Raw genomic sequence first — 11,819 nt, 5'->3', positions numbered from 1 at the left:
CATCATACCGTTCAACAGCGACACAATATTGAATATATTGATTATAGATACACGCGTATATTATTTAAAATTTAAGTTTCTTAATTTTAATGAACTTTTTTTTTTTAGTAAATTGAATTTTATTTTAATTTTGACTTTTTAAATATTTATTGAATAATAATTTTGCTTTTTTTTTCTTTTTGTTTGGACTATATTATATAAATTAGTTTATTGTACGAATTCATTGTATACAACTCTTTATTATTTGAATTATAAAAATATTTTTTAAAAATTTAAATTCAAGCTGCATACATAAAAATAAAACGAAATTTTATTTAGAATTTAGTTTGTATTAAAAATACGCATATAGAAATTTTGTAGTTTTTCTCTTAGTTGTTTAAGCATATATGTGTTAATAATTATAAATTAATTTTTTTTTTTATACATATTTCATTAATAATTAAATGTTTTATTGAAAACAATAATATTATTTAAAATATAGATATATTTCTTATTTTAAATCATATTATTGTTTTCTAATACGCTAATGAAATCAAAAATTTTTATTAATTACGACAATAAACACATAATATTGCTTTTCCAATAGATTTAATTTAGCATTCTTGTTAAACAGCTTAAGTTTTCTTTTTACTATTATTCACATTATAATTATTGTAACATATTTTGTTTTTTTTGTTTTTTTGAAAGATTTTAAATATTTTTACAAATACTCAAAACTTTTTTTTTAAAACTATGTGATTATAAAAGTATGCAAATACCTAATATTATTAAAATATTTTGTTCTTGTATTTAATATTTTTAAAAGTTTACTGAATTGCAATGCAATACTGAACATTTTTATTAATACTTTTCGAGATTCAAATAGAAATAACTATTACATTTAATTAATTTCCATTTAAAGTTCGTAATTAATATTAAAATTACTATTATTGTTGAATATGTATAAGAAATTTGAAAAAAAACTAAAGTATATAAGATTGTCGAAATTTCTGCCACAAAAAAAAATGCACAATTATTTTCTAATTTCTATGTAAAATTTGAAATATGCAATTTTGTTTTACATAAATAATAAATACAACAAGTAGTATACAATAAACTAATTAAATAATTTGGAAAAAAAAAAACAAATAAATTTTTACAAAGAATTTTTTTAGCAAATACTATTTTTCTCAAACAACATATTGTTAACATCGAAATCAAAAACAAAAACTATAAGATGAAATTCCTATTTTAATGATTCAGAGAACAAAATATCATATAGCTATAGAAAATAAGTAATAAATCATTTCTAATGGTGCTGTGGTATTCGTAAGACCCAACATAATTATAATTTGAAGGTGATACCAATTTACAGACGTAATAATAATATTGATTCTACAATTATTTGATTTCGCCGCTATAAATATTCTTATTCATTTCATAGGAATTCAAATTTTCAAATTAATAATTAAAAATTACATTATTGTATCTTCTCTTTAATGCATTTAATGAAATCAATTTTTCTAAATGTAACCATCATATATAATAAGCATATCTAAAATAAAAAATTATTATCAAATCTTATCTCAAACCATAAATCGAAATTAAATAATAAAAAATGACTAAAGAATTTTAGTCTTTTCATTTAATTTTCGATTTAATTTGATCATAGAGATTAAAATTAAATGATAATAATTATCGAAACAAGTTTTCATTTTTAAACATATATTTATATTTTATATAAATAATTAAATATTTAAGAATTTCGATAAGATATTCATTAGTAAATTCATTAAGCTACAAGAAATAGTTTATCATTTTATACAATAGAATATTTTTTGAAAGTAAATGTAATTAATGAAAAATCATTTTTTATATATTATTCATAAATATTAAAAAATATACGAGATAATTTGCATTTAGATTTTAAAAATAAAATTTAAATAAAATAACTAATAACTCATAAATTTGGAAATAATAGTAAGTTGACTAATGAGAAAGTATGCAGCTTGAATTATTAAAGCCTATTAAAGTCTTTTTGCACAAATTTTTCAACATTTAATTTTTTAGTGCCAAAATATTAAAATCATATTTTTTTTTAACTTTTTTTATTAAATTGTTATATGATTGTAATATGTAGTACATGATGTTGTTTGAAACATTTTCATTCAATTTTTTACTATTATTGCTTTAAATTTAGATTTGAAATATGAGTTGAAGACGACACAAAACTATTGTATTTAGAAATAGAGAAAAAAAAAACTATTCCACCGAAACTTTGTAGCAATCTTTAAAAGAGAAATATTCGCTATTTATATTAATATATCTTAACTATATATATATATATATATGTAATTTATATTTTACAGAAATGAAATGAAAAAAATATCTAGCTTCCAAGAACTAATTATTATTGTAATTTTTTTTTTTTTTTTATATAAATGTATGGTGTAATTACAATATTTTAAAATTGATTCTTACTAAAAATTCAATTTAATAAAAAAACAAAATATATATATGTATATAATATAAAAAATTTTATATTAAATTGTGTAAAGAAATCAATTTTGAATTGAATATATATATTTTTAAGTATGAAATAAAAAAAAAAATTAAAAAAAAAAAATTTAAATTTTTATTTTATTAGTTTCGGAAATTCTTGTATCAGGAACACATGATTAAATGTATTAGTTGCCCTAAATTTATACAGTTTTAAAACGTTTTACATATTTAGAATTACCTATGTATCTAATTTATCGATTATTATCTTTATTAATATATATTTAAATAAGATTTGTATAATTTAATTTATCAAATACATATCAAAAAATATTTGAATAATATTTAATATCTCTTAGAAATGCTAATTGGGGTAATGGGATACTTACCACAAGTATTAAGATTTTTAATATAAAATTTCGAAATTGATTTGAATTCTGGAAACAATAAAAATTTATGAATAATACCCAATTATTTCAAATGTGATTATTAATATTATAATGTATTAAACAAAATATGTACATTAAATATAACTAAGAAATTTTAAATTTAAATTTTTGCTGATGTACATATTTCATAAGTCCAATGCTAATTTCTGCTTTAGTGGTTACGAAAAAAGCTATAGTTTCGAGTTTTAAAATAAAGTTCTTCGTAAGTAAAAACTATATACCTATGTATATATATTTTTTGTATATTAAATCAATTTATTAAGATATTGGCAACATATTTTTTATGTTTTTTATGTTTATGTACCTAGATAATAGATTTGCATTTTATTATTGTATTTAAAGTACATACATTTAAATACTTTTCTTATTATACTAAAAAGATAAAAATTTTTAAAATACAATCTAATAATTGTCCTTTTTTTTTAGAAATTGAAATATAAGTGGGTGAATAGGTAAGTAGGTACCTACCTACTTACAATAGTTTAAAATTTCAAATACTATTTAAAAAAAATATTTGAAAATTTGATATTAGTTTTTAATTCGATTTCGCCTTTTTATTTTGTTTTAGTCCCGCTGCTGGACCTTTTTTGTTTTTCATTACTTTACCCTTCTTTTGTATTGTTTTACTTTTGTTATCCACTCCTTTATTTTTATTGCCCAAAGTTTTCTTTTTGTTTTCAACCACTTTATTTTTGTTTTTAGATGCTTTATTTTTGTTTTCAACAGCATTATTTTGGTTTTTTATTTGATTTTTGTTATCCTTGTCTTGTTTTTTTTTTAAATTCCCTAAATTTTTATTTACTTTTTCATTTTTAGGTTTTTCTTCATTTTTAGTTTTTCCTTCATTTTTAGTTTTTTTTGCATTTTTAGTTTTTTCTTCATTTTTAGTTTTTTTTGCATTTTTAGTTTTTTCTTCATTTTTAGTTTTTTCTTCATTTTTATTTTTCTTTTCTTTAATTTCATTTTTCTGTAAATTTTTTTGATTTTTATTAGTAATAACAGGCCCCACTTTTTTTTGTTTCTGTTCTGGCTTCTTTTTATTTAAATTTTTATTTGATTTTTTATTACTCTTTAAATCATTATTTTTTGAATCATTGTTCTTTGAATCATTTGCAAACATTATTTTCAGCTTATTATCCCCTATTGTATGTTTTTTTCGCTTAGCTTGGGTTGCATCTTCACTAGACGGTAACGTTACAATAGCCTGAGATGTATTTTCAATTCCCTAAAATTAACAAAAAAAAAGAGCTCTTAAAACCTTAAGGAATTAAATTTCTCGAAAAGAATTTGAAAATTTTTTTATATTAATTTTGACCAACTAATATAGATATAGTATTTCTTACCTTTGCAACCGTAAACCTTAATTCAACTGCGTCAGGGAACAAAGCTTTAACGTCAGTTGCAGTGGCTGTTGATGGTATATTTGAAACAATTATCGTTGATGTTAATTTTTTCTGACTTTGCTTAGCTAATAATTTAGCCTTTCTTATTTCCATAAATTTTGCTCGTTTTCTTGCTTGGTAATTTGATATTTTTTCTAAATATTCTTTATCATCTGTTTTTGGGAATTTTACTATTAATTTAACACCATCAATTTCCACATTTTTTAATTCTTCCATTGCCTTAGCTCTCTCCTTTTCATTATGAAATATCGCTAAACAATATCTAACACTTTTTTGTCTGGGTCTTGTTACCCTAATAATTCTTTCATTGAACTTTTTAACATACTCTTCTGTTTCCTTTGGGGTTTTGGGCAAGTTTTTACCAAAACGTAAAAATAATTGCTTTCCATGCAACTTTGCAAATTTTTCCATAATTAGTCTTTTCCCTTCATAAAAATTAGCCTTGCCTTCTGCTGCTAAATTGTAATTATTTTGTACTCCATTCTCTTTTTTGTTGGGTTGAACAGATTTTTTTCCGCTATCGTTTATTTCATTTTTCTTTTCTGTGTTTTTCATTTGCACGTCATCGTCATTCTTGTTTTCATCATCAGAATCAGCTTCATTGTTGTTTTCATCATCAGAATCAGCTTCATTGTTGTTTTCATCATCAGAATCAGCTTCATTGTTGTTTTCATCATCAGAATCAGCTTCATTATTGTTTTCATCATCAGAATCAGCTTCATTGTTGTTTTCATCATCAGAATCAGCTTCATTGTTGTTTTCATCATCAGAATCAGCTTCATTGTCTTCCTCATCCGAATCCGATATTCCTAAATCAATATCCGAATCTCCGCTATCTGAATCATTTCCTTCTGCTTCAGAGTTCAATTGAACTTCCTGCTCTTCACATGCTGAATCTGATTCGGACATCTAAAGCAAAATATTTAAGATCAAAATCAATAAGCTTTAATATATAATTTAGTGTACTGGCTAAAAATTATTAATATTAATACCTACCTTTATTGATTCGAGTACAAATTATTCTTTTTTATTTAATGAATTCCTTTGGAAAAAGGCAAATTAAAATATTTTGACTTCAATATGGTAATTAACAAACTTTAAACGTGAACCTATGTAGCACGTGGAGTGGGTTTGAGAATTTTAAAATTAGACAGCGTGCTTGTTTCTCCCAATACATTTTATCCATCAAAAAAAAAAACGATTACAGCGCTTTTGCGTCAAATACAAGGACAACTATTCTTACATTGTACCGTAGCTAAAACTGATTTTACTTCAATTGCAAAACATGTTTTGACAGTTTATTATTGAAAAGGAATGTCAAAACTTCATGTACATATAAATTTTTTACCTTATTGTAATTAAACATACAGCATTTACATTTTATTAAACTTATTACATTTTATGACGCTGTGTATTGCGATGTTTAAATAATCCGATGTTAACCATTGATGCAACATTCACCATTAGAACACAATTAAGTATTAATAAAAACTACACACTGCATTTTTTAGTCATGAAACGGTAATGTTGATTTTTCATCGGGAAACATTTGCCTTTCAAATATTTGTTTTGTTTTATTTCTATTCATATGATATAATCTTGTTCTTTTTATAAAACCACAGTAATCAATAATATAAGTGTTCTTTTTTAAAACTATATACTAGTTACATCCATATAAAAATAATCATCCAAAAATGCAATACAACCGAACCCTAAAAGCAGAAATAATAAGATGTGTTCAAAAGGATTTAACGTACACAAATGAACTTAGTGCAGATATGTCTGAACTTCTACAGCTGACGGGACCGAGAAATTGGATTCGATATAATCACATGATCAATCTGCTGTCTCAAATTGTCTACCATGGATTTGCATCTTTGCAAAATCTGCAAACTTTAGGAGAAGAATACACTGGGATATTCCAAATAGATAATAAACAAATATCGATTCCTTCAAAATTGGTAAAGTTCAATTGCATACATATCAAAATGACGAAAATACTTTAATAACTTTTTGTTAATATTTTAGCTTAGATTAACTGCTACAATCTTAGAATTTGGTGGAGAACAACTCTACATAAAACTGCTAAATGATTTAGAGAAAAGTGTTATAGAAAATAAAGAAATTTTACCAGAAGCAAAGATAAAAATAAGGACCACTATTCAATTTATGATAGGTTCAATTCCATACATAAAAGCTTTTCACAAGGGGATATTTTACTACTTTACATCTAGCACAAAATATCACATTTCCAAACGTATTACTGGAATAAGATATGTGCACATTAGAAATTGGTTAAAACCAGAATATTCATTATACGGATATAAATTTCTTGGAACGTTAACACTTTTACAATTGGCCGTATCAATTCTTTTAAAATTGTATTCTGTTTTCAAAGAAAAGAATGACAAAAATCTACAAGACCACTTTACCAAAAGTACATCGCATTTATTACAAAAGTCTTTTGATAGTCATACTTCACAAATACCAAAATGCACTCTTTGTTTGGAAACAAGGAAAAATACAAGCTTAACACCGTGTGGCCATATTTTCTGTTGGGATTGTATATTGGAATGGTTAGATGAAAAAGACGAATGTCCCTTGTGTCGTGATAAAATTAGTAAATCAAGTATTGTTCCTTTACAAAATTTTTTATAAAAAATGTTATGACTTACTTACTTTCCAAATAAAAAAAATCTGTGATAGAAATTTCTTTGAATTATTTATTTTAAGAAAAAAAGTAATATCTAAAAGCTATAATATGATATTAACTATAAATACATTTTCAATCAATTTATACAACATATAAGATTCTTGCAAGAAATCCCATAATATTTTACAAGAACTATCGCTAATTACTATTTTTATTTAGTAACCTAAACTAATGCAGTAATATAATAATTTATAACTAACTTATTAAAATTCATAATTCATATAATAATTCTTTAAAAGCTCTTACTTAATAAATTTAAATGAATAACTCTATTGAATATCTTTTGATTTCTTACTTCATTCAATGCACGCTTAGCTTCTTCAGGTGAAACAAATGCGATTCTTGCATCTCCTGTCGGTTGTCCACTATCATTGTAACGCCGGATAACACTTTGTGGAGAAACATCAAAATCAGAAAAAAGCTCTAATATCTGGTTGGTATCCGCCTTATATGGAACGTTTGATAAAGCTAAAACACAGTCTGGTTTTCCAAATTGATCAACTGATGAATTTGAAATAATGTTCATATTATTCACAGGTCTGTTTTCCACTGAATTATTACGTTCGTCTTCGTCATTTTTATTTCCAAAATGGTTGTCATCGAAATCTTTGTCTTTTGAATTTTCGCTAAAATTATCTTGATTTGTTCGGTCGTTTCCTCCACCTTTTCGATTATTGTTATCATATCTGGAGCGTCTACCGTTATTATCAAATTTTGATCTTCGATCTTGATCGCCAAAATGCCTATTTCTATTATTATCGTCGCGATTTCCATCTTGACGATCTCTATCATATCGACCATTACGCTCAAATGATCCCATTCCACTACTTCGGTTATTTCTCATATCAGAATTCATTCTGTTGTTAAAACCAAAATCATTAGAGTTTCGATTAAACGGATTATTATTATTTTCGCTAAACAAATTGGAACTACCAAATAAATTCGTACTTGGTGGTAATAATGCGTTGGGATTCATTCTTATACTATCATCTCCTATTTTATCAGCAGCTTGATTTGCATTAATTATTTCGATTCTGCAGCTTCTACCACAAAACTGCTGATTATTTTTTGTTAAGGCTCTTTCAGCATCTAATTGGCTATCGAATTCAATGACACAATCACCATTTGGTCGGCCGTTTGAATATATTATTTCAATTCTAACTGGTTCTAAATTTATTGTACGGAAAAAGTTTGCGTAATCTAATTGTTTCAATTTATAAACACAATTACGCAGGTAAACGAAACGTTTAAAATCAAGTGATCGAATATTTTGTTCATTATTATATTGCATTGGATTTTGACGACGTCTCGATTCTATCGGCGTTTCATCAACCACTGGAATTTCTATTGGATTTAAGCTTAAAAGACTTGGTATGTTCGCTGTGTTAGAATGATTACTGTTTGTATCATATTTTTCTAAAAATGATCCAAATTTAGGAGCATTCTCACTTTTATCTGTACTTTCATCTTCTACATTTTCGGAATGTATTGAATTTGTTTCTAGATTTTGGTCAGTATTTTCAGTTTTCTCATTTTTACTATCGTTGTCATTTGTATTTACATTTTCTGAATTTGTATTTTGATTATCATCAGAACCATCCAAACTTGCTTTTAATTTTGAAAATTGTGCCTCTGATGACCATTTTACTATAACATTTCTGTGACCTAATAAATGTAGTGATTTATTTTCGTAAGCAGACTTAGCTTCTGAACTTCGATGAAATTTTACCAAGCAATACATTTGACGACGATTTTTGGGATCTTTATCTAACAATATATCAAGTATTGTATAAGATGAAAACATTTTCATTATATCTAACTCAGTTGTTAACAACGGCAAGTCAAGAATTTTAAGAATTGCTTCACTATCTTTATCTGTTTTATCCTTAGAAATTTTGACATCATCATCTTCATCTGATTCTTCATTACCGGAATCATATTCTTTATATTTTCCACCCCTTTTATCAAAATCATCTTCATCTTTATCTTTATAATTTTGATGTCGATCATCTCTATTTCTGTAATCATCTGATCTTTTGGATGGCTTATATGAATCAACCTGATTATCGAATTCCTCATCAGTTACACTTTCTACTTTTAATTTTCTATCTTTTAAATAGCACTGATTTCTCATTAAAGCTTTTGGTTTACTTTCAGTTCTTACAAAGCGAACGTAAGCAACACCAGTTCTGTTACCATCTTCATTATTAATCATCTTAATACCATTATTTGCAACATATAATCCATTAAAAAACCGTCTTATCTGACTGTATTGAGCTGAACCAGCATCAAGGTTACTAATTTTTACACATTTACCACGAACCTCATTTTCAACTTTTTTATCTTTATTTTTGTCTTCAAATCTACCTCGTGCATTTCTTTCATTATTATTGGATTTAAATGTATTTGTTCCGTAATGCATTCCAAATATTGGTTCATCATTTTTGGGAGACATAATTTCTGGTTGTTTGTAAGTTCTATCAAGTTGATTATCGTTTCTGCGATCAGAATTTGACTTGTTATCAAAGTTCACGTTGCTAAATGGGTTAACATTATTATTAATATTTCCTTCTTGATTATTTTTTAAATCCATGTAATTAGAATTTTTATTCTGATTATTTTTATTAGAGTCTGATGTGGTAGGATCCCATCTACTCCTTTTTTCCTGTCTAGGATCACGAAAAGACTCATTCTGTCTTGAAGCGTTTAAATTACCCTGCGCATCAATTTTTGCTTTCACTTGATTGGCTACAGCATTAAATTTATTAAGATTTTCCAAATTTTTACTAATATTACTTGTTAAAACACCAGGAAAACTGGGTGTATTTTGCACATTTGTAGGCGTTTTTGTTAAGGCTTTATCTTGATTATCCATTTGCAAAGATGGTTGTAACAAAGGGTTTGTCGCAAAGTTATCTATACCCCCTATTTGGTTAGATAAATTTGCCATCATAGTGTAAGGATTTTGAAACGGCATTGCAGGCTGCCTGTAATTTAAATTATTTGGAGTGGTTACTACCGGATTCATCAAGTTCTGATAAGGAAATGTTGTAACTCCTGGCATATTTGGCATATTAAGTAAATTTCCATAGGGACCCATTTGCAAAAGTTTATTTTCATTAGCCATCATCATTTCTTTGAATTTATTTTCATCAAATGCTTCGTTTGAACTTTTTATATTATTTGAATCTGCATTCGAATTACTTAGGATTGATCCTAATGGTTTTTGCGCCATGGTATTTATAGGGGTTTGTAATTGAGTTTGATACCCAAAAGTATTTTGAAAATTTGTTTGTTGTTTAGCATTATCGACGTTATTGTTGTTAAGAAATGGTGTTTGAGGTAAAGAAGTAATAGAACTATTTTGTTTTTGTTGCTGTTGTAATTGATCCATATTTTGACTGATTGTAGTATAACCTTGCAACAAGTTTGGAAAAAATTGATTAGTTAATCCAAACGGAGTACTCAGTTTATGACTATTTGGCGGAGGAATGGGTGGTTGTTCTACCTCATTTTCCTCATCTTCATCTTCGTCTAATATCATTGCTACTTCCTCTTCAATACTTTTGGCATTTTTTGCATCATTTTTATTTTTTGAACTGATATTATCTTTATCTCTTTTATTTACTTCCTTTGAATCTATTTCTTTGGTTTCTTTAATTTTTGCCACTAAATCTTTTTCACGTGAATTCTGCTTACGACGTCCAAACCGATCTGTGCTCCCATCTCGACTTCTTGATCTGCTACGTCTATATTTTTCTCTATTAGACCTTCTATCACGATCACGACTTCTATCTCTAGATCTTTCGCGAGATCTTTCCCTTGATCTGTTCCGTGATCTGTCATATCCCCGTTTTCGACTTGAACGTTCTCTAGAACTAGATCGACGACGATCTCTATCACGAGATGAAGAACGTGAGTGAGACGTATAACGGTCACGGTTACGATTTCTTAATCTAGGATCACTCCGTTCTATACTTTGAGATTCTGGTATATTTCTAGGATCTCGAGATTCAATCACTTTATCATTCACAGACTTATAAGATTCAGATGAATTTTCATTATTCAAAATACCAGGATATTGTTGTTTAGATTGATTTGATAAAATGTTTGTCAAAGTGTTCGAAGTTATTATTGGTGGTTGAGGAATTTTTGCTTCTTGTGATTTATTTTGTACAGTTTCTGTTAATAATTTTGCTTTATTTAAAACGGCGGTATTTGAAGAACGTTGCATTTGCATAGCTAAAGAATTTTGTCTAGCTTGTTCAATAACTTTTTGCATTTCAGCTCTTGATGATAACAATAAACGAACTTGAACCTCATTTATTTTCCCTTTATCTAAGGACATCGCTTGACGGGCATCTTCATCAGTGCTATATATTTGAATTAAAAAAAAAAGACAAAATAATTTTTCAAATTTTTAATTATTTGTTAACTTTTCAACCAATGTAACTACGAAATTTTTATTTCAGAGATTATTTATAACTTTATAACCACCAAAATTGAAATGAAGAAAATACCAAATAGGAATTGAAATATTAAGTAGAAAGATGAAAAATTTAATTAAAAAACTATAAAGATTTTCCTTTTCCAAATTGAAACGAGATCGCATTTGGTTCGTGCGCATGTGATTTGAAATTGTTATTTACTTACCATTTGCATACCAACAAACATATGAATATATGGGATATGTACATGCAGTTAAGGTCAAGCATAGAGCAAAAACGAAAGGTTGGAAAAAGGTTTATAACACGACCCACACATGTAATTACTGAG

At 26.2% G+C, this 11,819-nt stretch overlaps 3 protein-coding genes across 3 annotated transcripts in view; 1 reads left to right on the top strand and 2 right to left on the bottom strand.

The window, feature by feature from the left end:
* Positions 1 to 2,941: 2,941 nt before the first annotated feature.
* Positions 2,942 to 5,486, bottom strand: LOC129612894 (MATH and LRR domain-containing protein PFE0570w). Its single transcript, XM_055526710.1, has 3 exons — positions 5,327 to 5,486; positions 4,271 to 5,239; positions 2,942 to 4,152 (listed from the first exon to the last, which is right to left on the bottom strand). Exons 2-3 carry the CDS (start codon positions 5,237 to 5,239, stop codon positions 3,463 to 3,465), a joined length of 1,659 nt encoding a protein of 552 aa, XP_055382685.1. The 5' UTR covers positions 5,327 to 5,486; the 3' UTR covers positions 2,942 to 3,462.
* Positions 5,487 to 5,899: 413 nt separating this feature from the next.
* On the top strand, positions 5,900 to 7,011 carry LOC129612895 (peroxisome biogenesis factor 10). The gene is made up of 2 exons (XM_055526711.1): positions 5,900 to 6,291; positions 6,359 to 7,011. Exons 1-2 carry the CDS (start codon positions 6,025 to 6,027, stop codon positions 6,986 to 6,988), a joined length of 897 nt encoding a protein of 298 aa, XP_055382686.1. The 5' UTR covers positions 5,900 to 6,024; the 3' UTR covers positions 6,989 to 7,011.
* A 43-nt stretch (positions 7,012 to 7,054) lies between these two features.
* LOC129612893 (putative uncharacterized protein DDB_G0282133) overlaps positions 7,055 to 11,819 on the bottom strand; it is a 35,183-nt gene continuing 30,418 nt past the window's right edge. The window contains exon 3 of the mRNA XM_055526709.1: positions 7,055 to 11,416. Within this exon, the coding sequence (XP_055382684.1) occupies positions 7,276 to 11,416 (4,141 nt within the window). The 3' untranslated portion in view covers positions 7,055 to 7,275. The remainder of the gene's footprint in view (positions 11,417 to 11,819) is intronic.

This window comes from Condylostylus longicornis, unplaced genomic scaffold (genome assembly GCF_029603195.1).
Source record: "Condylostylus longicornis isolate FDR11 unplaced genomic scaffold, ASM2960319v2 ptg000077l, whole genome shotgun sequence".
In the NCBI taxonomy this organism is placed as follows: domain Eukaryota; kingdom Metazoa; phylum Arthropoda; class Insecta; order Diptera; family Dolichopodidae; genus Condylostylus; species Condylostylus longicornis.
Note: the sequence above shows the minus strand (reverse complement) of the source record. Positions and strands in the feature narration are given on the sequence as shown.

Excerpts from the sequence above, each read along its gene's own strand:
- LOC129612894 (XM_055526710.1), bottom strand. The coding sequence starts at position 5,239 with ATGTCCGAATCAGATTCAGCATGTGAAGAGCAGGAAGTTCAATTGAAC. Across the intron at positions 4,153-4,270 it reads TAAGGTTTACGGTTGCAAAG|GGAATTGAAAATACATCTCA; the intron begins GTAAGAAATACT and ends TGTTAATTTTAG.
- LOC129612895 (XM_055526711.1), top strand. The coding sequence starts at position 6,025 with ATGCAATACAACCGAACCCTAAAAGCAGAAATAATAAGATGTGTTCAA. Across the intron at positions 6,292-6,358 it reads TATCGATTCCTTCAAAATTG|CTTAGATTAACTGCTACAAT; the intron begins GTAAAGTTCAAT and ends TTAATATTTTAG.